General features: G+C 34.9%; 4 protein-coding genes and 1 non-coding gene across 5 annotated transcripts; 3 read left to right on the top strand and 2 right to left on the bottom strand.

Moving 5' to 3' along the window:
- The first annotated feature begins 2032 nt into the window (after window positions 1–2032).
- Window positions 2033–4541, top strand: LOC123203636 (pre-rRNA-processing protein TSR2 homolog). Its single transcript, XM_044620081.1, has 4 exons — window positions 2033–2351; window positions 2683–2771; window positions 3373–3486; window positions 4095–4541. The coding sequence occupies exons 1-4, from the start codon at window positions 2156–2158 to the stop codon at window positions 4290–4292; spliced, it is 597 nt and encodes a 198-aa protein (XP_044476016.1). The 5' UTR covers window positions 2033–2155; the 3' UTR covers window positions 4293–4541.
- A 1674-nt stretch (window positions 4542–6215) lies between these two features.
- Window positions 6216–8060, top strand: LOC123196422 (aldehyde oxidase GLOX). Its single transcript, XM_044610453.1, has one exon. The coding sequence runs from the start codon at window positions 6303–6305 to the stop codon at window positions 7956–7958; it is 1656 nt and encodes a 551-aa protein (XP_044466388.1). The 5' UTR covers window positions 6216–6302; the 3' UTR covers window positions 7959–8060.
- Window positions 8061–10059: 1999 nt separating this feature from the next.
- LOC123205252 (serine/threonine-protein kinase EDR1-like) lies at window positions 10060–18547 on the top strand. The gene is made up of 13 exons (XM_044622174.1): window positions 10060–10609; window positions 11369–11791; window positions 12170–12273; window positions 13105–14285; window positions 14557–14597; window positions 15059–15127; window positions 15273–15373; window positions 15567–15645; window positions 15727–15825; window positions 16529–16597; window positions 16719–16768; window positions 17858–18034; window positions 18132–18547. Exons 1-13 carry the CDS (start codon window positions 10223–10225, stop codon window positions 18265–18267), a joined length of 2916 nt encoding a protein of 971 aa, XP_044478109.1. The 5' UTR covers window positions 10060–10222; the 3' UTR covers window positions 18268–18547.
- Window positions 18548–18810: 263 nt separating this feature from the next.
- LOC123209851 lies at window positions 18811–18971 on the bottom strand. The gene has a single exon (XR_006501158.1). It is a non-coding gene; the product is annotated as a U1 spliceosomal RNA (small nuclear RNA).
- Window positions 18972–19107: 136 nt separating this feature from the next.
- On the bottom strand, window positions 19108–23957 carry LOC123205263 (probable RNA helicase SDE3). Its single transcript, XM_044622185.1, has 5 exons — window positions 23674–23957; window positions 22237–23039; window positions 21980–22150; window positions 19810–21264; window positions 19108–19512 (listed from the first exon to the last, which is right to left on the bottom strand). Exons 2-5 carry the CDS (start codon window positions 23008–23010, stop codon window positions 19285–19287), a joined length of 2628 nt encoding a protein of 875 aa, XP_044478120.1. The 5' UTR covers window positions 23011–23039; window positions 23674–23957; the 3' UTR covers window positions 19108–19284.
- Between the last annotated feature and the right edge of the window lie 1231 nt (window positions 23958–25188).

Raw genomic sequence — 25188 nt, 5'->3', positions numbered from 1 at the left:
CGCAGAATCGTTAAAAGCGTGCAAGCTTTGATGATCTGGGTCTCATCCATTGTTCGAAGTTAGACAAACCGGCAGTACAAAGAACACTTGATAGCTCCTTATATAGGCAAAAATATCATTTACTAGGAACTATTACGGGGCGTTTGGTTTGGGTAATGTTTGATTACTAAAATAGAAAGATTATTTTGAAGATAGATTACTTAGAATATTACTGGGTATAAATGATTATTATGTTTGATAAAATTTGATAGGTATAAATAATTATTGTGTTTGATTAAAGATAATAAAAGATTACTAGTAAAATATTTTACTTAAATGCTCTTAAATATAATTATTTTTAAATATTTTTTATATTATTTGTCATATTAATTAAAAATAAATTTATTTTTATCTCAAAAAATTAATAAATAATAATTTTTCTATAATAAACTTAAGATTACCTCAATAATCTTTAAATACCTAAGGTGAAAGTGGTAATCAGATTACTATTTATATTACCTGTCATGTCAGCATTGGAAATAGAAGATAACTGTAATCTTTTATTACTGGCAAACCAAACAAGGGAATAAAAGATAGATTACTAAGGTAATCTTAAAAACCTTTAACCAAACGTACCTTTTGGGCTAATGTATTCCAACAACTGCAGGAAAAATATTCCACCCATGGACAATCACAGGTGAAACCCAGTTTAAGATTTTGAAGTGAATCATGTACTCATCTCATTTTAGGAAATTTCTGAAAACCTAGATACTGTTGATTGACATCCTCAATGGTAAATTGGTAACCGTCAAACTCCCCCAAACCAAGTACAATTGCCACTGATATATTAGTGATCAATAAAATTATATGTATATATTTTTAATTATATAATTTAACATATAGATGATATACCATCATATAATAAAATGATTTTAAAGTAAGGATAAAATAATATTTAATTATATGATGATATTATTTATATACCTAATAATTTATTTAATAGTGATAACATTGCTCCATATCATATGTTATCTAAAAGGATGCCTCCAGCCCGATTTCGGGTTATACTAAACCTCTAATACAAAAAACTCTTGATGTTTTTGTAATGTTGTCAATTGTGGGTTTAATACTTTAGCTCATTTGCAGTTGACATGTACAAGTAGGTCTAGGCGAGGTGTAGGTAAAGGTGGATTTAAATTCAAACTTAAACTTGATTTAGTATAAAAGAGATTGAGCCTAAATTTAGGATTGAATTCAATGATTTATAAAAAGAGAAAATAATAAGTTCAAACCCGATATGACGACTAATACTCAGTGCTTGGCTTGCATGAGATTCATATAGTGGATACATGATCACTTGTCTATTCTTTGCATGCATGCACATCCATACAAGCCACATGCCTGCCTGAGAAAATTTGACACCAAATAACAGATGAAAAATTTGATCACAAGAGAGAATTAATTAATTACATAATATGATAGTTTTTTTCAATTGATATTCAATTATGAAAAAAAATAAAGCTTAAAATATATTGGAGATTGAAGAAAATAGGGTTTTGCTATAAATAAAAAGTAGAAAGAGGTTAACAGAATTTTCCAAGTTTTGACTGGACATAAAATGTAAAAGATAGTATTACTATTTAACCCCTTGAGAAATGGTGAATATAATATAAATTTTTTAAAAGTATTATATAAAATTTTAAAAATGTACTATTTAACTTTTTTTTTAATACCAAAAACCCACATGTTAAAGAATTATGCAATACTTTAAAAAATCATAAATATAGTATAATTTTTTTTGTAACTTTGAATTATTAATTAGATATTTAAATAATATATTATTATATAATTTAATAATTTTAAATTATCGATGATAATATATTATTTATTTACTTAATTATATAAAAAAAAGAGCATGAAATTAGTTGGGATGTATTTGGAAGCTAAAAAAATTAAGTGTAATATTGGAATTTTTCAGTTTTATTACGGTTTACATAGAAAAAAAGTTTGGGTGTTAGTAGTGTACTCGAAGTCAAATACACTAATACTCGAATCCAAACAAATCCTTTCTTTTATATTGCCGGCCGAGTCACTCCAGCTAGGGTTTTACGCACGACACCAAAACACAAGAGCAGCTTCAGAGTGAACCTCAGATACGGACATAACCACTGCGAATATGGCAGCTAGCAATGGACCTCCACCGCCTCTACCGGAAGAATCGGTGGCCTTATTCAAGGAAGGGATATCTTTAATAATGTCCCGATGGTCGGCTCTTCAAATGGCCGTGGAGAACGAGTGGGGTGGTCGCGGCTCGCGTGCCATCGCCGACCAGCTTTGCTCAGATGTATACTCCTGGTTTGCTCAGTCGAAAGGTTGATTGCTGAACTTGACAATTAAAAGTTGCAGCTTTTGATTTGAATGAATTTTGTTGGCATTAAATTTAAATCTAAGAATTTTTCGAAATATTTATTACTGGAATTAGCTTCCTAGCACAGTTTGCTTGGAAATTACTGAAAGCTAACATACATTGACGGGTTTTGCGTGTTATTATTTGTATATAATGATAAATTATTGTTCTGTTGAACAATATTTCCATTGATGCTGGATTGACCTGGCCTTCCATTGATCATTATAGTATAATTTTTGTGAGTTGTTTAGTTTTCATTTATTTTTTCTCATCATGGTTTTCTTGTTCCATGTCAGAGACACTATATGTTGATGACCTTGAGAACATCCTTGATGAAACTATGCTTTCGCTCAACACCATGGCTGAAGATGGCAGCATTGAGGAGGTATGTGTTCTCTTTTAATCTATTTTGTACTTAATAGCTCTGTAATTTCACATTTAGCAACCTCATTCTGCGGGAATTATGATTTGAGTAGTTCCAGTTTTGTTGGTTACTTATTTGCCGTCTTTGAAGGTTGTACAGTTTTTCACTGGATGTGCGAGCAAGTTATAGTAGTTCCTAAAAAACTAAAATTTGTTGGGGCCTGTCTATATTATGCTCTTCACAAACTTGTTTTCACTTGCAATTATTCCTATTTTGCATTTGTTCTAATTCTTAGTAGTATTATTATGAATGATGGTTGTGAATGTTTCTGGTGTTTCATTGCTTACTTAATCAAACATATTTGGTTTTAAAAAGTTGAGTATATAGCTCTGATAGATTTCCTGGACATTTCTGTATTAGATTTGTAGTTTTAGGAGCATAATGATCTTGTACCTTTTGAATATAGTTTTAGGGAATGTAATGATCTTGTACCTTTTAAATATGTATCTGCTTGTGCATTGACCATGTCTATTCATTGCTTATGCTTCTGATCATGTGCAGTGTGTTACGTTGTATAGGAAGTTATATATAATGGTTGTGCACTTTCTGTTAATCTTTACAGGTGGCAGAAAAATTGTTTATCATGCATGAAGAATGCTTGGAGGGTAATTATCAGTCTATTCTAGATCTGAGAGCAAGTAGTTCTCAAATGGCAGCTTGTTCTCATGTCAAACAGGTGATTAAAGCTTAAACCTTTTTCCAAACATAATTTTTTTTATCGGCCATGTCTGGTTAGTTTGAGGTCTCTAACTTTTCTTTTTACGGTTGTAACTTTTAGTGTTGTTAACTTGATGATAGGATAAGAAAGTTCCAATGGATAATTAATTTGTGGTGGCCTGCTCTTTTAGATGGCAATGTTTATATGATTACTTATGACACAATAATTTTTCACTAAGGTGTGTTCATAGGAGTGACTGTGAGTCAATTCAAGGTTGTTATTTAAGATCTCTTTTATGGAATGAAGATGTGTAGTGACATTGAAGCCTCAAACTGTGAATTTCAGTTCATAATGTATCACTTGATCTCTTTGATTGATTGGCCTCTGGTTTCTCCTCCCCTGCTTGGATGCTTTATCTCATTACTTATTTTTGTTTGTGGAGGATAGTCAATAGCTTAATATGCTTTAGCATTGTTGAGTTTTAGAAGGAATTCTAATTGATTTCTGTTTTCTTAAGTGTTTCTGAGAATTACTATTGTTTTCAGTCAATTTTTTTATTTTTTATTTTAACAAACTACTGAATTTGCATCAATTAACACTCTTCTGGTTGTATACCTTCTACCCAGGCTCTGAATGATGAGGACGATGATAGCTCTGATGAAGGTGATGATACGGCAGATATGATGTTGGATACACCACAATCTGTGGCAAAACCGAGTTCATCAAACACACCAACTGGTGATACACCATTGAGGGAGACAGCTGCAGAAGATGGATGGACAGTAGTTTCATCTAGACGGGGCAGCAAGGGCAAAAAGAATTAGGTTGAACCTCGCTCATTCCCTTTTATCTCTTGGGAACACTATATAATCAAGTAGATCCCCTCACGTTTTTTTGGCTGGTTCTTAAGGCATTTTGGGTTGTTTGCTATTTATCTTTCCGTTACCTAAACATAGCCCAGTTTTGTAGTCAATGTGGCGCAGTATAGATTTCTTTGTACATGAACCCATAATACAGCATCAGATTGTGTGTCTAATTTTTTATATATAAATTTTCTTGAAAGGATTATATTTCCCCTCTTGTTTCCTTGCAATTACTCAGAAATTATTGAGAATCAGTGTTTGGCAGCAATGATCTATAAGTTAATCTGACAATAGAAAACAGAAACCATAAAAAATTTAACCTCCCAAAAAGAACTTATATGGAACTTTGTTTCAAATCAAATTAATTACTGTTACCAGAAACAAATGCATTAGAAGTAATGTTACATGTATAAATAAATTGTACAAACTTATTTATATAATTGAATGTGTTAGTATCTGAGAAAAAATAAATAATCTCATTCAATCATAAGGTGTCACATTAATTTATAAAGATAAGTATGTATAATTTATTTGTATCTATTTTGAGTATATAAATTAATATATACTTAATATGTGTCATCAAGTGACAGAGTAATTTTAAATTAAATATAAATTAACATTTAATCACGTGATGATTTATTATATATGTACTTATTTATGTATTCAAAAATGTATTTGCATAACATTTCTCAAAAACATTAGTGATATTTACCATGTCATTCCCATTAGAAGAGAAACAATTAATTGTGCCTCCAATTTTTAAGTGATTTAATGATTTTAAATTAAAAATAAGTTAAAGGAGTATTCCCACCCAAATTTTACCATAATCTCAAAAACATACTTACGGCAAATGAATAATTTAAACACTCATTCATAGACTAATTTCTATTATAATTTTCCGTTAGAGGCAAGAATAAAATTATCATTCTAACTCTAAATCCTAAATATTTATATTATTTTCTCTTTTAATTTGGAAAACTAACAATCCCCCCTCCCAATTATTAAACTTTAAAAAACTGCATTTCCTCCTAAGGGTAATTTCTTTCATCTCCGATGATTGGTTGCCATTCTTGTTGTCGGTTGACCATTCCACCATCTTCTTCTCCCCCAACCAATGTTCCCACCTAATTGGTTTTATCGGATGAAGACAAATCGTCTTCATTTGGTCGATGGATCAACATTAGAAAAATCTTGCGATGTCGATCCGTTGATCGAATGAAGACGGTTCATCTTCTTTCGATGAAATTGGTCCTATGAATGTCGACTGTTGGAGAAAAAGATGGTAGGAACGTCGGTTGACGATGAAAACGACATCTAGTCGTCGGAGATAGAAAAAAAAAACTTTAAAAAAAAAATGTTATTTTTCAAAGTTCAATTTAAAGGGGAATTTGTAATTTTTTAAATTAAGAGGGGAAATTGATAGAAATGTTTAAGTTTTAGAGTTTAATAATAAAATAATGATTTTACTCTTCACTCTAATAAAAAATTCTAATAGAAGTTAGTTCATAAATATATATTTAAGGGTTTCAATTGGTGTGAGTATATTTTTTAGATTATATTAAAATTTTAGTGAAAAAAAATCCTTTGCTTTTAAGAATACAATAACACTTAATTATGCGATAACACATTATTTAAATAACTAAATACTCAAAACTAGGGGAGCACCTTTTCTAACCTTGCCGGGAAAGTGAGCCTTATTTCTGCAGGAAATTGGGCAAATAATTCTATCACAATTCTTGAGCTTATGGCAAACTCATTAAGTGCATGCTTATTGACTGCAAAACTCCATGATCCCCTCAAAGATTCAACTCCCAATTTCCTCTTCTCCTAACAGTAATATTATCTAAATTAGCTAATATATAGTTCATCAACCTTAAACTCACCAACTCCCACTCTCACAATCATCAACCCACCTGCTTTGCAAATTACCCAACTGCAGCCCTCCAAAACTTTGTCCCTGTTCCACTCAAAATGCTCACCAATATCATCAAACTCCTCTTCTTTTCACTCTTATTCTTCATTTTCATCTCCCCAATTTCACCCCAATTCTTCCCTTCAATCTCTGCCCTTCAAGGTCAATGGACACTCCTGCATGAAAGCACAGGCATTGTAGCAATGCACATGCAACTCCTCCATAACAACAAGGTGATCATCTATGATCGCACCGATTTCGGCCCCTCCAACATTTCTCTCCCTGGCGGCCTTTGCCGATACGACTCACGGGAACAAGCCCTTATACATGACTGCACTGCACACTCCATTCTCTATGATGCCATCACCAATGGCCTCCGCCCCCTTATGGTTCAAACGGACGTTTGGTGCTCCTCTGGCTCTGTTATACCTGATGGAACACTAGTCCAGACCGGAGGCTTCAATGATGGTGACCATGTTGTCCGTACAATCTCCCCATGTTTTGACCATGAAAATTGTGATTGGCTTGAATTTCCTGAATACTTATTTAGACGTAGATGGTATAGCAGTAACCATATCTTACCTGATGGTAGCTTAATCATTATTGGAGGGAGAAGAGAATACAGTTATGAGTTTTACCCCCGGAATCCTCAAGCTCCATTTCTTCTACGTTTCTTGATTGAGACTACAGATTATGCTGAGAACAATTTGTACCCTTTTGTCCACCTTTTACCAGACGGAAATTTGTTCCTTTTTGCAAATACAAGATCAATAGTGCTAGATTACAAGCAAAATCGTGTGCTTAGAGAGTTCCCGGAGATCACTGGAGGTGATCCCCGTAATTATCCAAGCACAGGATCATCCGTGTTGCTTCCTTTAGATGATAATCACAACGGCAGCAATGTTGAAGCAGAGATCATGGTGTGCGGTGGCGCATCAAAGGATTCTTATAGACGAGCAATACGACATGACTTTGTACCTGCAGTTTCCACTTGTGGGAGGCTTAAGGTTTCCCATGAAAGCCCTACTTGGGAAATGGAAGAAATGCCAACGCCGAGAGTTATGAGTGACATGTTGATTCTCCCCACCGGTGATGTGATTATAATCAACGGCGCCGAACGAGGTACTGCTGGATGGAACAATGCACGGGACCCAGCAACCCGGCCGATCATCTACCGTCCATCAGTGCTTGAAAGTAGCTTGAGATTCTCAATCATGTCACCGGCCGTGCGGCCGAGATTGTACCATTCCTCAGCTATTCTCCTCCCTGATGGCCGTGTTTTAATAGGCGGCAGCAATCCACAAATCTATTACAACTTCACCAATGTACTTTACCCAACCGACTTAAGCTTAGAGGCTTTCTCTCCGCCGTATTTATCATTTGCATACTCGTCGTTGCGGCCGAGAATCTTGCAGGTGGATCAAACAGTGAGGCACAGGCAGCCATTTAGAGTGAACTTCATCGTCCGGAATTTCTTGTCAGGGAATGTTGTATCAGTGAGGATCATTGCACCATCGTTTACAACGCATTCTTTTGCAATGAATCAGAGGATGGTGGTGATGAATAAGCTCGGTGTTTCACGGGTCGGGTTTGCTATGTATTATGTTGACGTTGTGGCCCCGTCGACGGCTGAGATTGCTCCTCCGGGGTACTATTTGTTGTTTGTGGTGCATGCCCAAATTCCCAGCTCCGGCGTGTGGTTGAAGATAGAGTGAGGAATTGTTGGGTAGAATACCGTTTTAGTTTTTTATACTTATTAATACATAGTCTTGTCAACTTATTCAATAAAAAAGAAATGGGACGATTTGCATTTGTGCCTAGTATCTACTAAAATTACATTAAGATGATAAACTTTGATTAACAAGTTTCTCGTCTAATACAAATCACTTAATTGCGATAATTAAGTAGAATAATCTGGATTAGTTTTTTCTTTTCTGATCACTGCCTTCTTCCATCGGAACGGCTAGAGACGATAAAGGATTGAGAAACGACGACGTATTAGCCCACCTACAAACTTGACGCCGCTTCATCTGTGAGACTGCGACCGATCTACCAACTAGAGAATTCGCCATCGTTTTACCTTTACGAGATAATGTGCCAATACGAGATCTCCATCCGACGTGATGAAGGAAGCTTTCTGTTGTAAGAATACTTCTCCAATGGGAGGATATTGATGGATTTTTCATTCCTTTAATCGAATGTTGAAGGCATACATATATGGAGCGCCGGGCGAAACAACAGTGGAAGACTCCATCAATGTATATATTCCACATTCCGAGGCACTCACCAGCCAGTGGGTGAATTATTAAACTTACAGAGGGTCCATTCTGTGTCTCCAGGTTTACACATGCAGATATGGAAATATGAACGAAATATCACAGGTATCAAACAGTCCCGAGAGAGTGAAGATGCAGAGAGAGGATGAGGCTACGCCAGCAGGATTCTTTCGGAGTGATTAATAACGGAAGTTTAATGATGGGATGATTAGCAAAGGGGGTTAAGGAGTGTCCTATCATAGTTTCGGGAGAAATCAGAGAAGGACCCAACAATATCAAGACATATGATTCTACGTTAGAGGCATTGAGTCTACATTTGTAATCAATGGCCAAGCCATAATAAAACTAAGGCCAAACACATTTTCAACTGTTAATTTTTTAAAATTTAATTTTTATTAAAATTTATAATTATAATTAAGATTAAAAATATTATTATCGAAAAATATTTTTAAAAATTAAAAATTAATCTTATTTTTATTAATTTAAAATTTTAATAATTTTTTATCTAAAATTTAAAAAGTGATTATTTTTTCCTAAGAGTTTTTTTTCTCATCTAAGATAACAAACTTTGTCATCTCTAATCTCATTGCTCTCTCTCCCAATTATTTTTTTTTCATCTATAATAAAAGATAGATTATTAGAGTATTCTTTAATTATTTTTAATTAAATATCCCTTTATTATTATTATTATCTTCTTATTATTTAAAAAATTGTCAAATAAACAAAAATAGATATTTAAGATTACACATTTACCTTACCAATTATGCGAAATCTTATCGGCAAGTATAAATCTTCTTGTCAATAATTTAAACTATTATTAATCCTCTAAATCAAATTTGTTTTAACCTTTTAAAAGATATACATTTTTGGTGATGATTATACGATTCAAACATGGTTGAATAGGTTTAAAATCTCACTTGTTAATTCAATAGAACAACACAAACACACCCTTGACAATCTTAATTGTCACCATTGCATGAACCCTTGTTGCCACATTACAAATTTAAACTACTAAAAACCTTCTAAACTACATATGTATTAACCTTTTAAAATACAGATATCTTTAATGATAATTATATATATCGAAATATGGTCGAGTAGGTTTAAAATCTCACTTGCAAATTCAAGTGATAAACACAAACACACCCTTGGCAACCTCAGTTGTCACATTTGTATGAACTCTTGTTGTAACGTCATATATTTAAATTATTATTAATCTTTTAAATTATACGTATATTAACCTTTTAAAATATATATGTTTTTAATGATAATAACATATTTTGAATATGGTCGAATTGATTTAAAATCTCACTTGTCAATCCAAGCGATTAAACATACATGCCCCTGGCAATCTTACCTGTCACCATTGCGTGGACCCTTTCTGCCACGTATGCTACCTCTTGCCACTTCATTGGCCACCTTGTTGCATTCTCATTAGTGCGTGCCGTTTAGTCAAAACTGGCGCGTTTCAGTATTGATGGCATTTTTGTAATTAACAGAAAGTTGAAGACTATTCGAATACCCGCCAAACTGTGTAGTTTTATACCGGCCGGGTGAAGCTTTTTCCCTCCCTAATACTTTTCTCTCGATTGACCTTTCAACGTCTTAACAAAATAGTGAGAAAATCGGGAAAAGGTGAGGGAAAATCGCAAGAAGCTGTAAGAAAATCTAGAGAGTGAAGTTACAGTGAGGGACTGAGAGAGATGAAACACATTTTCAAGAAGCTGCATATAGGCAGCAACCACGATCCGAATCGAACGAACGAAACCCTAATTTCAACATCGTGCTCTAATGATCAGAGCCGGATGTCATCAAGCGCGGCTCCACCAAGTCCGTCGACATCATCGCCGCTGTCTTCGCCAGTTCTGGTGTCGAATTCTAGTGTGACTGACTACATGTTATCAGAGGAGGAGTTTCAATTGCAGCTGGCCATGGCGATCAGCGTGTCAAACACTGAGGATTTTTCGGAGAAGGATCTGATTCAGGCGACGTCTATGTTGAGTTTGAATAATAATAACAATAATCGAAGGGGTGATATTGGAAGTAATAAGGCTGACGTGGCTGCGGAGGTTTTGTCAAGGCAGTATTGGGTAAATGTTATTTTAAGCTTAATGGTGAATTCCGTTGTTTTCTTTAATATTGATGGGAAACAATTTTGTTCACGAACTTGATTTAGGTTTTATTGTGGGATGACAATTTTCGCTAATTGTTGAACTACAGTCAATTTTATTTACATCGTGTCTTTGTGCTCTGTAGATGTTCAGAATGAACTTGACATTGAATATGTACTTGAAGAAAATGTGGCAAATTGAACTATTGTAGAGTTTCACATGTGGTCAAATGTAGAGAAGGAGCTTGAATTTGGTGTTTAAATTTCTTTCCAATGGCTTAGGAAAGTGTCATTGTACTCTCTGATACATGGTTAAATATCCAGAAAACAACTATTTTTTCCTTATGTTATGAAATAATCTTGGCTTATTTCATTGTTGTTTAGTAGAATCTTGTTGACTGGAATTTTTCTTCAGAATTGAATTTTAGAGAATTTTTCTGAACTTTGTGTTGTGAAATGAAGACTCACAATAGAAAAGGATTAATTATCATTGATTTCAAAGAACTAGCTGTGGCACTATATACCATTATTTCCTTATGGTTTGGAGGCATGTTGCTATTGCCAAAGAAATCTGCACTCGCTCGCTTCAATTGGCATATCTAATTTTTAACTTTATTACGGACATCTTTAAATGGATGCTTGCTTCTCTTCTACATGTGTGTGGAACTATCAGAATTATAATAATAATGTTCTTGTAGTTCTTTTCTGTATGACTTGCAGTTTGTTTTTGTTTCACCAGGAGTACAATGTTCTTGACTATGAGGAGAAGGTGGTGGATGGGTTTTATGATGTATTTGGTCTCTCCACTGGTCCAGCAACACAAGGGAAAATACCATCTCTAGCACATCTTGAAGCAAGTCTTGGGAGTTCTGGATTTGAAGTTGTAATTGTCAATCAAAAAATCGATCATGCCTTGGAAGAGTTAGTTCAAGTTGCACAATGTATTGCATTAGATTTGCCTGCAACTGATGTTGGTCTTCTGGTACAGAGACTTGCTGACCTTGTCACAGGGCATATGGGTGGGCCTGTAAAGGATGCTAATGTAATGTTGGCCAGGTGGATGGAAAGAAGCACAGAGTTGAGGAGATCTCTTCAAACAAGTGTATTGCCTATTGGCTCCATAAATATCGGCCTCTCTCGACACCGCGCTTTGCTATTTAAGGTAGCTATTTTATTTAGGTGATATTTAATTTAGTCGTCATGATCTTTCCTTGTTATTAGAACTTAAAGCCAACACTGATATGAGCTATTCATAGTATGTGATATTTTTTTCTTTCTAATACCTAGCATATTTTACATATTATTTCTGGAATTTTGTAGCCAGATAATGTTAGTATGTGATTCTGGTGAATGGACATGATAAAGGTCTTTTGCAGAGTGTTTTTGCCTCTGCAGTGGGATTACATATTTTATCTCAATACATTTTTGAATTGCTGGATCCTATCAAATATATGATAATGTTATTTAGTTATCATTTTCCTACGTTGTGTGGGATGTGTGAATTTTTATATATTTAACTTTTATCTTTGACTGGATGTAGGTGTTGGCTGACAGTGTCAAGTTACCTTGTAGACTTGTAAAAGGAAGTCATTACACTGGTGTAGAGGATGATGCTGTCAACATAATAAAGCTTGAGGATGAAAGGTTTGGCTTGAGCTCCTTATACCTTCAAGTTTAGAACAGTTTAAAGAGTTCTCATATTTTAGTTTTTTAAATAATTTTCCACCTCTTTGGCATATCTTTGTTGTTATGTTGGTATTAATGATATTGAAGACCAGACTTAAGCTGAACTTACGTGTTTCCACATTTTACTTATTAAAAGAATTTCAGTTCATTTTCGAAATTTCTGCAGCCAGCATGAGCCTATCCTTGCATGAAATTATATCTCCTAGTATGCATTTAAATCATTTATACAATAATATTTTTTTTCCTGTGGCCACTATTCTCTTTGCCTTCCCATATTCACTGCTCAAATTAGCAGCTAGCTACAACTCTTTTGTGCCATGTTTTATTTCTCATTTTATGCCTCATTTCCCATCCCTTCCAGTTCCCAATTAGTTTGAGTATGTTGAACAACTGTAATGATGTAAGATAATTGCCAATCAACTTTTTCTGGCACTTATATGCTATTTTAGATTCCTTCTTTGCATGATTATTTCTTTGTAGATGTGCCTTTCTACGCATCTATATTATTTCTGTGTTTTGTTTGTCCTTCTCCCTCTCTGTCAAGAAATAAATTTTTTTTTTGGATAGGTAATTAATTAAAGGGTTTCACAAGTATGACAAAGGCTCAAACCGCTCTATTTGAAATAAAAATATTTCAAATCACATAAAGCAACCAAAACTTGCTTGCCACTTCTGGAAAAGTACCACTCCTATGTAAAACTAACTTATGCAGATACATGGACTCTATTTGCTTTACTTTTATGTTACTTTAATACTTCTGCACGTCCTAAATTTTTTTTTTCCCATCAGGGAGTGTTTGGTTGATCTCATGGCAGCTCCTGGGATACTTATACCTGCTGATATTTTAAGTGCAAAGGATACTGCCTTTAAACCATACAACCCCAACATAAGTAAAATTCCTGTTCTGCTGCCCTCAAATGACTCTGGACTTGCCTACTCAGAGCCAAAGCCATTACTTGGCGAAGGCAGTGGCCAAAACTCTGCAGGGGACAGTAGTTCACCCATGGACAGAGGGTCCAGTTCTAAAAAGGCAGAATCCTTGCCTGCATTCTCTGCTCCCAGTAATGAAACTGGTGCTAGTTCTTCTACAGTATCTAATAGAGTGACTCCTAATCAATTGGATCATCTTTCCTCATCAGCCATAGGAACTTCCCTATATAAAGGGGGTCGTGGGTCCAATGCAGTTGGTGATGGGACAAGGATGAACGTCAACATTGTTCCATATGGTCAAAATGGTCAGGAGGACTCTAAAAACCTTTTTGCTGATCTTAACCCATTCCACATAAAAGGAACTGCAAAAACGTCCTTCCGAAACAAGCCTGTAGATAGTAGAGTTGAAGAGTTTCAGAGACAGAAAAATAACCCTATCTCTGGTCGACCCCCAGTACCAATGATGCGGAAGAATCAACATCCATACAATGAAGTACCTAAAAGAAAAGATTACAATTATAAGGAGGGCATCTTACCAAAAATTAACCGTGACCCAAATAATTATAATCTGTCATCATCAGTTTCCACCAGTTCAAGTACATCAGAAAAGATCTATCCACATGGTTTCAACTCCTCTAGTGATTTGAATTTGTACAGTAACAATAGTGATGCCAGCACTGCTTTGTGTGTTAGTGGCCCATTAGTGGCTTCTACCCCGAGCCAGTTAAATGGGCCAACTTTGTTTGAAGATATGAGCACTAAATCTACGGAAGAAAATCCTAGGAATGCAGAGGACATGCAAAGAGATGTATCAAACTTATTCCAAGAACATGAAAACAATGAAATTGGTTTCCATAACCGTAGAATGTGCACACATGACAGGTTTATGGGGACCAATCTGAAACTGAAGGATTTAGAAAATCCAAGCTCATCTCTTGAATCCAGGACAAACAGGGTTGATCAGATATTTGACGATGTAGATGTTAGTGAATGTGAAATTCAATGGGAAGACTTGGTTCTTGGTGAAAGGATTGGACTAGGTACACCTTTGGGTTCTTATGTTTGCATATGTTATATTGTAATATTGCCTTAGTCATTAATCTTAAAAATATATTAGTGATTTGTTTGGTCTGAGTTGAGAGATTTATATCATTCTGATTGCTCTTTTAGTGCAGCTTCAGTTATTTTAGTTTTTAGGAGCTGTCATGGTGGTCAATTACATTTGTATCACCATCCACTTTGGTATTAAAATTTCTAGGAGTTCTCTATTTCTTTGTTATTCATGTTTTTTTTCTTTTTGGGTGTGAATAGGTTCATATGGAGAGGTCTACCATGCTGATTGGAAAGGCACGGTTAGTTCTATATACCATTTTTCTGTATATTGTATAGATTATTTGTTTTTGTTGTTTTCCAAATGAAAACAATGTAGATTTGGGATTTCTTAATAACTGCTATATCAATTGGTCTATACAAATTCATGGTTTAGCTTGAATTTGGCTAGTCTTTTTTTTTTCCAGATTTCTTAATGTATTTTGCGGAATAAGTGAAGCTTTGTGAAATTAAAGTGAATACTCATTTCGTGAATAACCCGCGCTGCTCTTTTTTTTATATACATCTTTACATTCTTGATGTTGTAGTATCATCATAAGGCTGTTGATGTTTGGTATGATCATCTATATTAATTGATCTGACACAAGCATTATGGTGGGGTATTGTTACTTTTTTAATACAAAAGTAGGAGATTCTTAAAAAATGTTGAAACAAATAAAGAAATTCTTAATTTAAAGGCAGTTTAATTGTTGTTGAACAATAGGAGGTTGCGGTGAAGAAGTTCTTGGACCAGGATTTCTCAGGCGCCGCTTTGGCAGAGTTTAAAAGAGAAGTAAGCATTGAAGTATTTCTCCTTTTGCTCTATGCTTTACATTTGTAGAAATAAAAAGTAAAGGTATATGTGTGTCCAGGGTTGTGGTTGTTAACTTTGTCGGTGTAGAATCACTGTCCCTGGAACTAATCTTTCCATATTGTAGGTGAAAATAATGCTTAGATTGCGTCATCCAAATGTGGTGCTTTTTATGGGCGCTGTTACTCGTCCCCCAAATCTCTCTATCATTACTGAATTTCTTCCAAGGTATAATTCTGTGTCTTCATTTTGTGATCATCTTCTTACTGGATGTTTTTTTTGCTGGCCAGCAAGAATCCAACTTGTGATGCTTACAGTTTTCTGACTTTCTGGTGTTTGTTTATATTTATGTGCAATATACATGATTATACATATTTCATGTCAAAATTTTAAGTTTTGTGAATGAATTGTCATTTTCCAGAGGAAGCTTATTTAGGATTCTACATCGTCCTCAATGTCAACTTGATGAAAAGCGTAGAATAAAGATGGCTCTTGATGTGGTATGAGATTTAACTGACTCAACATCCATGTGAATCGGTGTTGAATATGTGTAAGACTATGAATCTCTTATTATTGTGCAGGCAAGGGGTATGAACTGCTTACATACCAGCATGCCAACCATTGTTCATAGAGATTTGAAGTCACCAAATCTCTTGGTTGATAAAAACTGGAATGTCAAGGTATGTATGCTTTTTTTTTTTTTTTGGAACACCTCTCTGTTTCTTTTATTACTATTCTCGTTCTGTTTTGTGCTATCACAGTAAATAGAGATGAAAAAATTGATGTAAAATCATTCAAACATACTATTTCACTGTTTTGTTATTTAACTAAAAATTTTCAAATCTTATAATTCTTTAATGTCTTTCCCAGCTAGTTTAAGGTGGGATGATATTATAACTGTAGTATTACACCTACCTAAGTTTGTGCTTGTAGTTAAGTAGTCCATTTTTGCTTGGCATGTTTAGAATGGAAGTCAAACTGCATTTTGGCCTGTGGATTGGTAAATAATGTCAGAATCTGGTTGATGAGTTTAGCTTGATAATTTTGTTAAAGCCTTTTGTTCTAATAGATACCATATGGATGGAGATTGGTGTGTTCACCTTGGGATTGTTATTAGTAGCCTTTTTTCTCTGTTACATATCAATGTTTGGACCACTTAATGTGGGAGTCTGATACGAACCTTAGGAGAACCACACCTCAAAAGCTAGCTATTGAGATGGGAGAGCCCAAGGCCATATAAACCCCACACTAGTTGCCCATACTTTCCAATGTGGGATCCAAGTCCCATACCTTGCACTTGGGATCTTAACAGAGTCAAAACCAATTTGAAATCAAATAATTTTCAGCACACATTTTGACAGACTGAAGTATTTAAACTTGCAGGTTTGTGACTTTGGATTGTCACGCTTGAAGCACAACACCTTCTTGTCATCCAAGTCAACTGCAGGAACGGTGAGAATCTGCCAGTACTCTTCAGTATTATAGTTACTTCCTTTTATGCATCAAGGTTAATATGCGGCATTTCTTGTGATCCTTGCATATATTTCTGATTTAAACATCTTTGATTTTTCAGCCGGAGTGGATGGCACCAGAAGTTCTTCGCAATGAGCCTTCTAATGAAAAGTAAGTTGCTAGACGTCAGTTAGGCATTTTTAGCTTCACTTAGTATATTCTTTTACTTGGACTGCATGAGTCAATTGTCTTTTCTTCTATTTACTTTTAGATAGGATGATACGAAATCCTTGGAATATATGAATAGTTAGTTTCTTTTATCTTACCCCTGGAAAATTAATCTTAACAAAGCCTTTAAGATTTTAAATCCATTCTGAGTAGGCAAATTTCTTTACTGTCGAGCATTTATTTAGATGGGTTAGGGGAGTTTCCAAACAAACATTGTTAACCTCTCTCGTGAAAGATGGGCCTAAAGTGCTTGGTCTATGCTACCACCAATTTTCATTCAACAATTTCAGTGGAAATCTGTTATTGTGAATTCCATCTCTGGCATGCTGCTTTTGCATGGTGTTATCTACCAGGAGGCCTGCTGAAATTTCTCCTCACTCAACTAAGCTTCCCAATGGTCACCCATGATCACTCCTGCACCACTCAATACAACACACAACCAACCACGAGCAACACAAGACACAATTGATATCAACCAAATAATCTATTGATTACCACACCAATACAACTCAAAACCAAGTCAGTTCTGCGACCCAATAGAACAGTACATGAATTTCCCTTCCCATGCCCAGCATTTGAAAGGCTGGCTTTCTCCCCCTACTTTCTAGTCTATACAATTTTTACTTAATTCCTTACCACTTCCTTTCCCAGTCTTTTTCTCCTCTTTACAACTGCCTGCTTTTTCTTTGCTTGCCACATCTCCTTTGAATATCCTTGTGGTCCAGCTCCCTTGCTGCTTGTCTGCTACTTTTTCTTTTGTCGTATAGCTGCCACTTGTCAGTTCCAGCTTCTGCCGCTTGTGCCCAACATCCCTCTTCTTTGCATTTGTTCCCCTTTCTTCTTGCTTATACATATAAGTGAGACCTAACACAGCAATAACAAAATGGTCCATAATACATGAAGCTGGGCACAATTCTTTTTGGTTGCTACCCTTGAAGAGCTACTTGTAGCTCTAAAAGTTAAGTCGCATGTAGCTTACCTGAACTTTTGCCACCATCTAACGTTAATTTATCTTGTGTTGTGAATGTACAGGTGTGATATCTATAGTTTTGGGGTGATTCTGTGGGAGCTTGCAACTCTGAGATTGCCTTGGAGTGGAATGAACCCAATGCAAGTAGTGGGTGCAGTTGGTTTCCAGAACCGTCGCCTTGATATACCCAAGGAAGTTGATCCATTGGTTGCAAGGATAATCTGGGAATGCTGGCAAACGTATGAGAAAATATATATATATAAACAGCCTTAGAAATATTGTTCATTGAATGCAATGATTATAGTTTAATTTACTCTTTTCTTCTTGTTTCCCTAGTGAACCAAACTTGCGTCCTTCATTTAAACAACTGACAGATGCATTGAAGCCCTTGCAGCGACTTGTCATACCAGCACATATGGACCAGCCAAGCTCGCCTCTTCCGCAAGAAATTTCAGTAAATTCTACCCCTTGAAAAGTCTCTGTTTGTCAATTGTGAATAAAGAGACATTCTGCTTCTTTCTACCGAATGAGAATAGTATAGAATTGTTAAAAACAGAAGAGAAACAGGAGAAAGTATAGGAAAAAAACCCTCTTGTAGGCCAGTGGTTTGTGTCTACTAAATGTATGTATTGCTCCGGCTCAAAGTTCAGCTACGGTCTTGTACAGTGCGGTGTACATAACATGTCTGAAATGTCAACTTTGTAATGTATATAATTTCAATGCCGATTACAAGACAAAATGTTGTTCTGCTATTTTTTCGTTTTCGAACGATTACTGTTTAGTGAGCTAACCTTCTTTGATTTGACAGTTTCTGCAGAAAATTAAAAGAAACGACTGAAGTACGTCATTATAGAGGCCTCAATAAATTGACAATAGGCCGTGTAAAATGACAAGCCCGTCCGATCCAATTGACTGTTAAATCAAACCCACGTATCTGACCTAAGTAAGCTTAACGAAGCTTAAAAAGGCAAGCCCATCTAATAAACAGAACTGCAATAAGTTTAACTCAGGTTTGGTAGGGGCCGCGCGAACGCAGGCCCCCTCTGCCACAAATTATGACGTAGGCTCTGCCACTTGGGCAGACCTTAGGCGGGTGCACCTCCTAAGTGCAATGGAGGTCACCAGCCTAGGCCATGGGCCTTCCTGATCACCCATTGACCCCGTCCAGGTAAGTATGTTTTTTGTTGCTTATATCTTTCCTTTTATATTTGCACCTCATGTCCCTCTTTTTCTATTCTATCGATGTGGGACGCTTTCTCTAAACTTATCCTTCCTCTATTTTCAGCACAAAAGTTTCATCATGATTCTGAAATTATAACAAACCATTTTACATATTATTCAACAAAATGGCCACAATTACAAGGCAATCTACCATTAATAAATTTAGTATTCACCGTAAAGTTTCCCTGTAATGTAGATCGTAACTCTAAAGATGCTACATCTTGACTATGAAAAAAGGAAAATCCACACTGCAACAAGTTAGGAAATTTTACTTCCAACCATCTGACCACTCGGCTTCATCAGTTACCGGCTGTGGAATTTCTGGTATCTCTTCTGCTTTATATGATTGGCCCCATTCCCCTGTTTCAAATTCATTATTTAAGTTCACTTCTGGTATCAGCATATCATCTGCATAGTTTGGTCGTTCGGGAAGAGGGCAGCCTTGATAAGAGTTATTGTCACAACAATACCATAAAAGTTTGTCCCAGTATGGATCCTGCAGAACACAAATCATTAGTATCTTAAGCCTACTCAATTGTCATTTGTCGCTTGAAGCCAAGAAAGATGAACACTTATTCCATGAGATATTGAAAAGTATGTACTAGTTTTATACATTTGCTACAGCTTTAATTCTAATAAGATGTTTTAACATATTTCTAACATCCTTTAATGATGATATCATTGAGAACATTAAATCAATTGTTTGATATTCGACAAAAGATGGTTCAGCACAGAATTCAGTAAAGCAAAATACATCAGTTGGGAAAGTAATCAGCAAAATACAAGGAAATACCTGACAGACTATGTGTGGATTCCCGATAATGATAAGCAGTGATTTGGCACGGGTAATTGCAACATTGAATCTCCTTGGATTGCTAAGAAATCCTAGACAGTAAGTTCTGTCAAACTGATTGTGTTTAACTGTTGACCTGACAGTCGATACAATAATAACCTCTTTCTCTTGTCCCTGAAATTGTTCAACACTCCCAACTCTAACATCTGGCATGTCCCAAGTTTCAAGTACTTTTCTGATCTTGAGAACCTGCTGGCGATACGGTGTTATAACCCCAATATCTGCTTCACAGAGACTAGTACTTTCTCTCAGCTTATTGATGATATCAACAACCTTGCTAGCCTCAAATCGGTTAAACCAAGACGGATTGTTACCTTCTCTCTCATCACAGCCTTGAATGCCAAAGAACAGTATAGGAAATTCTTTATTAGGAAGGAAGTCCACCTTAGCGCTAATGGAGGAAGAGGTATCTTCTTTACATGCAAGTAAGTCTCCCCTATAGAAAAGCTTTGATGGGAGGTCTAGAATCGCTGGATGACACCGATAATTTCTCACTAACTTTTTCACATAACCTTCATCCTCATTATGGTAAAACTCACACTCAAAAAGCCTTTGAAGATAAGATTTTCCTAATCCAGAAACCTCAGCATCTTTAGAATATATGACAGGACCTAGTTGCTTTGGATCTCCTGCAAGAACAACAACTGTTTCTCTACGACAAAGGTTGGCTATAGGAATCATGCTTTCTGGCTCTGAAGCTTGGCCAGCCTCATCTAAGAAGATATGAGAAAAATGACCTCGCCTGATACCTTCTGCAGTAAGTAGAGCTGAACTCATGTAAGTAGAAATGATGATCCTGTAACGGTTCAATGCCTGAAGCGGAGGACATTTGAAAACGGATTCCTCAAAATAGCAAAAGCGAATATAATCAGGAGAAATATCCTCGTAATCACGGCTTGTAGCATTAAGCCTAAATATCTCAGTCTCTTTCACTTTAATCGTCTCATTACCCAAGAGCCTCTCTAATATATGATCTGCAGCGCTGTTTGAAGCCGCACATATAAGAATCCGACCATTCTTTTTTGTGGCATAAACTTGCAAGATTGCTTCCACCAAAGTCATAGTTTTGCCCGTACCAGGAGGCCCGTAAATTACATACGGAGGAGCACCTTTGCAACCAAGAATTATTTCAACAGAACGCATCTGCTCTTCATTCAGACTTGTAAATGGCACAAAAGGATTAGCTTTAACCAATCTCCTTTTGGTTGAATTTTCTGGAAAGAGAAGATCAGATTCTAAATTTTCTGCAGCTTCAACAGCTTGATACAACCTCCTCATGGTTATCCTATTATATGAGAACTTGACATCGTATAAACTCTCATTTCTGTGACTAGCATGGACTTCTTGCGCAAAATTCAGAAGCACTTCATCAGCTTCAACACGGTGGATGTAACCCTGAAAAACACAAGTTAAAATTTGAAAGAGAGATTAAAATATTCAAAACTGAGTGCTAGCATCAATGCATTCCCAAGGATATACTAATCAAGGTTATTATATGAAAGAAAATATAATCAGCTATTCATCAGGGGAGAAATAAGATGAACTCAAAAATATAATAGTTCTCCATCCAAAAAATGCCACTTCTATTGATACATTCATAATTACGAAACATAATTGAAAACATAGTTAAGAGAATACACTGTATGAAGTGCATGTGCCACACTGCACTCAATTACAAATATCCGTAATAAATGTGCTTGTTCACGTCAATTCTCCATGCTCTAAAGCTACATGTTGGAGATTAGCCCCCAGTTTGGAAGGCTTCACCCTGATTGTAAATTTTTTTTTTTTTAAATTTAGGATTGTACAATATTTGTATTGATTGCATACTTGCTTTTTGTTTGTTTCCTATTTCTTTCCTTTAGTTTAGGATCTAAATTATATTTATAATACCACTCAAACAATAAAATCAGTGTGGCAGAAATTATTCAAACAGAAACGTTATTTTCACTGTACAGATTAGGAAGTACACAAAACATCAAATATTTCAGCTTGCATCATCCATGGTACTAACATGCATCAGCATCAAATTTCCTTGACGTTTCATGCACTGCAAGATGCACCAAATCTTTTGAGAGAAAATATAATTCATTTAAAACAAGGAACAGACCTGATACACGATTTCATCACATGAGCTGCCAGCAGAAAGCTTCACAAAAACATAATCTCCATGTACAAGTGAAGGCCTCCTCTCAGCCAACCCAGGGACTTCAAGAGCCAGGAATTGAGCCCCTTTTCTCCTCATTCTTACAGACTCCATATTATGGGCCTGCATTTGTTCCTGAAACAAAAGTAACCAATTTTAGATCCAAACAATCAACAATCTGTTTGGAATACTTAATTAACTGATCAAGCATTAACAATTACCTCCAAATATAGCTCTTCCATGATCAGCAATGTATTGAAGAAATCAACATAGTTCTTCCCCACTAAACTTTGTGCTATGACTTCAGGGACTTGCTTATTCATCAGCAACTCTCGAACATCCTTTGGGATTGGATATTCTGGGAGCCTAGACTTGAAACCTTGCTTCGTTGCCCTAGCTGGACGTGAGGAGACAACATATTGATTAACAGCAAATTGCTTCTTTCTAGGTTGTCTTGCATATGGTTTATTAGAAGCCAGAGATTGAGAGATTTTGTCTTCTGCCAATAGAAATACCACACGTTCGATCCTATCATCTCCTATATCAAAGTGCACCACAGTTGTGTGCAAACCCACATCCTTGGGTTTGCAGGATAACCAAATTGTTAAAGTCTGAAGAGGTTGAAGCACTCTGTCCTCGATAGAAAATCCCTCCAAAAAGCCTCGAGTATTTTCTGAGGCCGACAATGGTTCCATAAGAGATAAGGTAAAAGAGTCTGCAGGATTGGAGCAAAATATTTTAATTCCCCAAATATCTATAGGGTCACTAGTACTGTTCCTTATAGTTATTGAACACCTTGAAGTTTCTCCTATTAAAATAGATTGAGGTTTCCCTTGAATAAATTGAAATGGAATGGATATAATAACTGGACCCTCTCCATCTGCATCATAACTTAAGACTGATTGATCATCCTCAAAATCAATAAATCCGATCTCTCCTTTATCTCCTATGACAGAGCATTCATCATCCCAACTATCTCTATTGACTTTGCTCATGATTAAACTGATATGAATAAAATGAAACCCTGAAATTCCAAACAAACACAAGAAAAGTAAATACAGCTTACATTCGATACAAAGTACCCAGCAACATAATTGGTACATGACATTAGTCTTCAAATATCCCTTCTATTAATCAAATTAACAACAAAAGGGATGGTTCCATATTTACAGGACTGGTAGGTCATCAAAATATAGAATCTACACTGCAGCTTATGTTACATCAGTAAATAAATGTCATAGCCAAAAACAACAAAAACTGCTAAAAAAAGTTATCTTGAAATAGTGAAGTTCATTAACCCCATTAAAATGGACATTAATAAAAGAAAAAGCTTTCAAATTAATACATGATGATAAACAACCAGGAATAGTATTGAACCATTTTACCATAACAAGAATTTCTATAAGAATCCATATAAAACAATACCATAAACAGCATATAAATGACAAATTGTTCAATGATTGCAATATGTAACAGACGTCCAAGTAGAATCGGCAAAAAGTTGAACAAGCTCGTGATTATTATTACTATAAACCGGAACAAGAGAACACGATTACAAACAAGATAGAACAAATGGGGATAAAAATAACAAAATATAATACGGTTAAGTACAATCTAAATTACACAGAAAATCCACAAAATGGATTTCAAGAACATACCTTTGTTGAAAACCTCAAAACCCGAAACGGGCAGTAAGAATTTGAGAACTTTAATGAGATAGAGATGAAACTACGAGAACCTATTTGAGTGATCTCAGTATATATAGTGAAAGAACTTCGAAGTTTCAAAATAAAAATGCAGAAGACAGTGAAAGTGAAAGTGAAAGAAAAGATGACTCTTCTAATTATGTATATGCTTTTTAAAGGACTTGACCATACTTTTGCTATGAAATTTATATGGACAGTTAAGCACTGAAGAACTGGCTTTACATGTTTGAAACTTACGAGAGAAGGGAAATTGTCTTAGCCGACTAGTTTCTGTACTGAAAAACTTTTTCTGTGCGAAGATTTTTGGGGCATCTGGCAACGTGGCAAGATCTTACTGGGTTCTGAAAGGTCAATTCAATAGTGTGCATGCGAGACCAAGATAGTGATATGTGCACACTTGTATGAGTCAATTTAATTGGCCGAAGGTTAATTCTTACACCAAACAAGATGGAGACTTGATGTCTGAAGTTCATGATTGATTACTTTTGATTAGAAGGTATGTTTTTGGCTGCTTGACAAATAATTTTTACCAATAAAATAAAGTAACACGTATTTAATATTTTTATATAATTTAAATATATAAATAATACATTATTATATAATTAAATAATTTTAAATTAAAAAATAAATTATATTATTAAATGCAATCGAGTCAAGCTTCCTTGACCTCTTAATCCAGTAGGACTTGTTTATACTTCATCTCATATATATGAAACTACAATATTTATGTAAAATTTGGGATTCAAAATCGATAGTAATTTAGCCGGAAGGTTGTGGCATTTGTAGCAGCCCCCAATTGTACATCAATAGAAGTGTGCATATCTTTGTATCCGAGGAAATCTCTTATCCAATTCAATATTCAAACGGAAAGAACAATAAAGATTAATAGACCCATAAAATCTACCTAAATAATCAAAATTTATCCAGATTAAACAAAACTCAATTAAGAGGTCTTTAGTTCGGAAAATGTTTTATTATTAAAATTAAAAAATAATCGTAAAAATAAACTATTTTAAAAATTATTGAATATAAATTATTAATATGTTTAATAAAATTTGGTAGTTATGAATAATTAGTATAATAGGTTAAAAATAATAAAATAATATTAGTATATTATTTTACTTAAATACCTTTAGATATAATTATTTTTAAATATTTTTATATTATTTGTTATATTAATTGAAAATATGATTATTTTTTTCCTAAAAAATTAATAAATAAATATATAATTATAATAAAATCAAAATTTTCTTATTAATTTTTTAATAACTAAAATGAAAGTGGTATATTTTATATTACCTACAACATCCTCAAGGGTAATAAAAAATTAGCAAAATCTCTTATTATTTATAAATCAAATAAAATAATATAAATAATAAAAAATATATTACCAAAATAATTTTTAAGCCCTCCTAACCAAATATCCCCTTAATATTAAAACTCATTTATATTAAAATTACCAAATTC

This window comes from Mangifera indica, chromosome 2 (genome assembly GCF_011075055.1).
Source record: "Mangifera indica cultivar Alphonso chromosome 2, CATAS_Mindica_2.1, whole genome shotgun sequence".
Classification (NCBI taxonomy): Eukaryota; Viridiplantae; Streptophyta; class Magnoliopsida; order Sapindales; family Anacardiaceae; genus Mangifera; species Mangifera indica.
This window is presented reverse-complemented; position numbering and strand designations above follow the sequence as displayed.

What these genes read in the sequence shown, in the direction of transcription:
- LOC123203636 (XM_044620081.1), top strand. Translation starts at nt 2,156, where the DNA reads ATGGCAGCTAGCAATGGACCTCCACCGCCTCTACCGGAAGAATCGGTG. An exon ending in AAGATGGCAGCATTGAGGAG is followed by an intron (nt 2,772 to 3,372) that starts GTATGTGTTCTC and finishes TAATCTTTACAG; the next exon opens with GTGGCAGAAAAATTGTTTAT. An exon ending in CTTGTTCTCATGTCAAACAG is followed by an intron (nt 3,487 to 4,094) that starts GTGATTAAAGCT and finishes CCTTCTACCCAG; the next exon opens with GCTCTGAATGATGAGGACGA.
- LOC123196422 (XM_044610453.1), top strand. Translation starts at nt 6,303, where the DNA reads ATGCTCACCAATATCATCAAACTCCTCTTCTTTTCACTCTTATTCTTC.
- LOC123205252 (XM_044622174.1), top strand. Translation starts at nt 10,223, where the DNA reads ATGAAACACATTTTCAAGAAGCTGCATATAGGCAGCAACCACGATCCG. An exon ending in ATGCTGATTGGAAAGGCACG is followed by an intron (nt 14,598 to 15,058) that starts GTTAGTTCTATA and finishes GTTGAACAATAG; the next exon opens with GAGGTTGCGGTGAAGAAGTT. An exon ending in ATTACTGAATTTCTTCCAAG is followed by an intron (nt 15,374 to 15,566) that starts GTATAATTCTGT and finishes GTCATTTTCCAG; the next exon opens with AGGAAGCTTATTTAGGATTC.
- LOC123205263 (XM_044622185.1), bottom strand. Translation starts at nt 23,010, where the DNA reads ATGAGCAAAGTCAATAGAGATAGTTGGGATGATGAATGCTCTGTCATA. An exon ending in GTGATGAAATCGTGTATCAG is followed by an intron (nt 21,265 to 21,979) that starts GTCTGTTCCTTG and finishes TGTGTTTTTCAG; the next exon opens with GGTTACATCCACCGTGTTGA. An exon ending in ATCCACACATAGTCTGTCAG is followed by an intron (nt 19,513 to 19,809) that starts GTATTTCCTTGT and finishes TGTGTTCTGCAG; the next exon opens with GATCCATACTGGGACAAACT.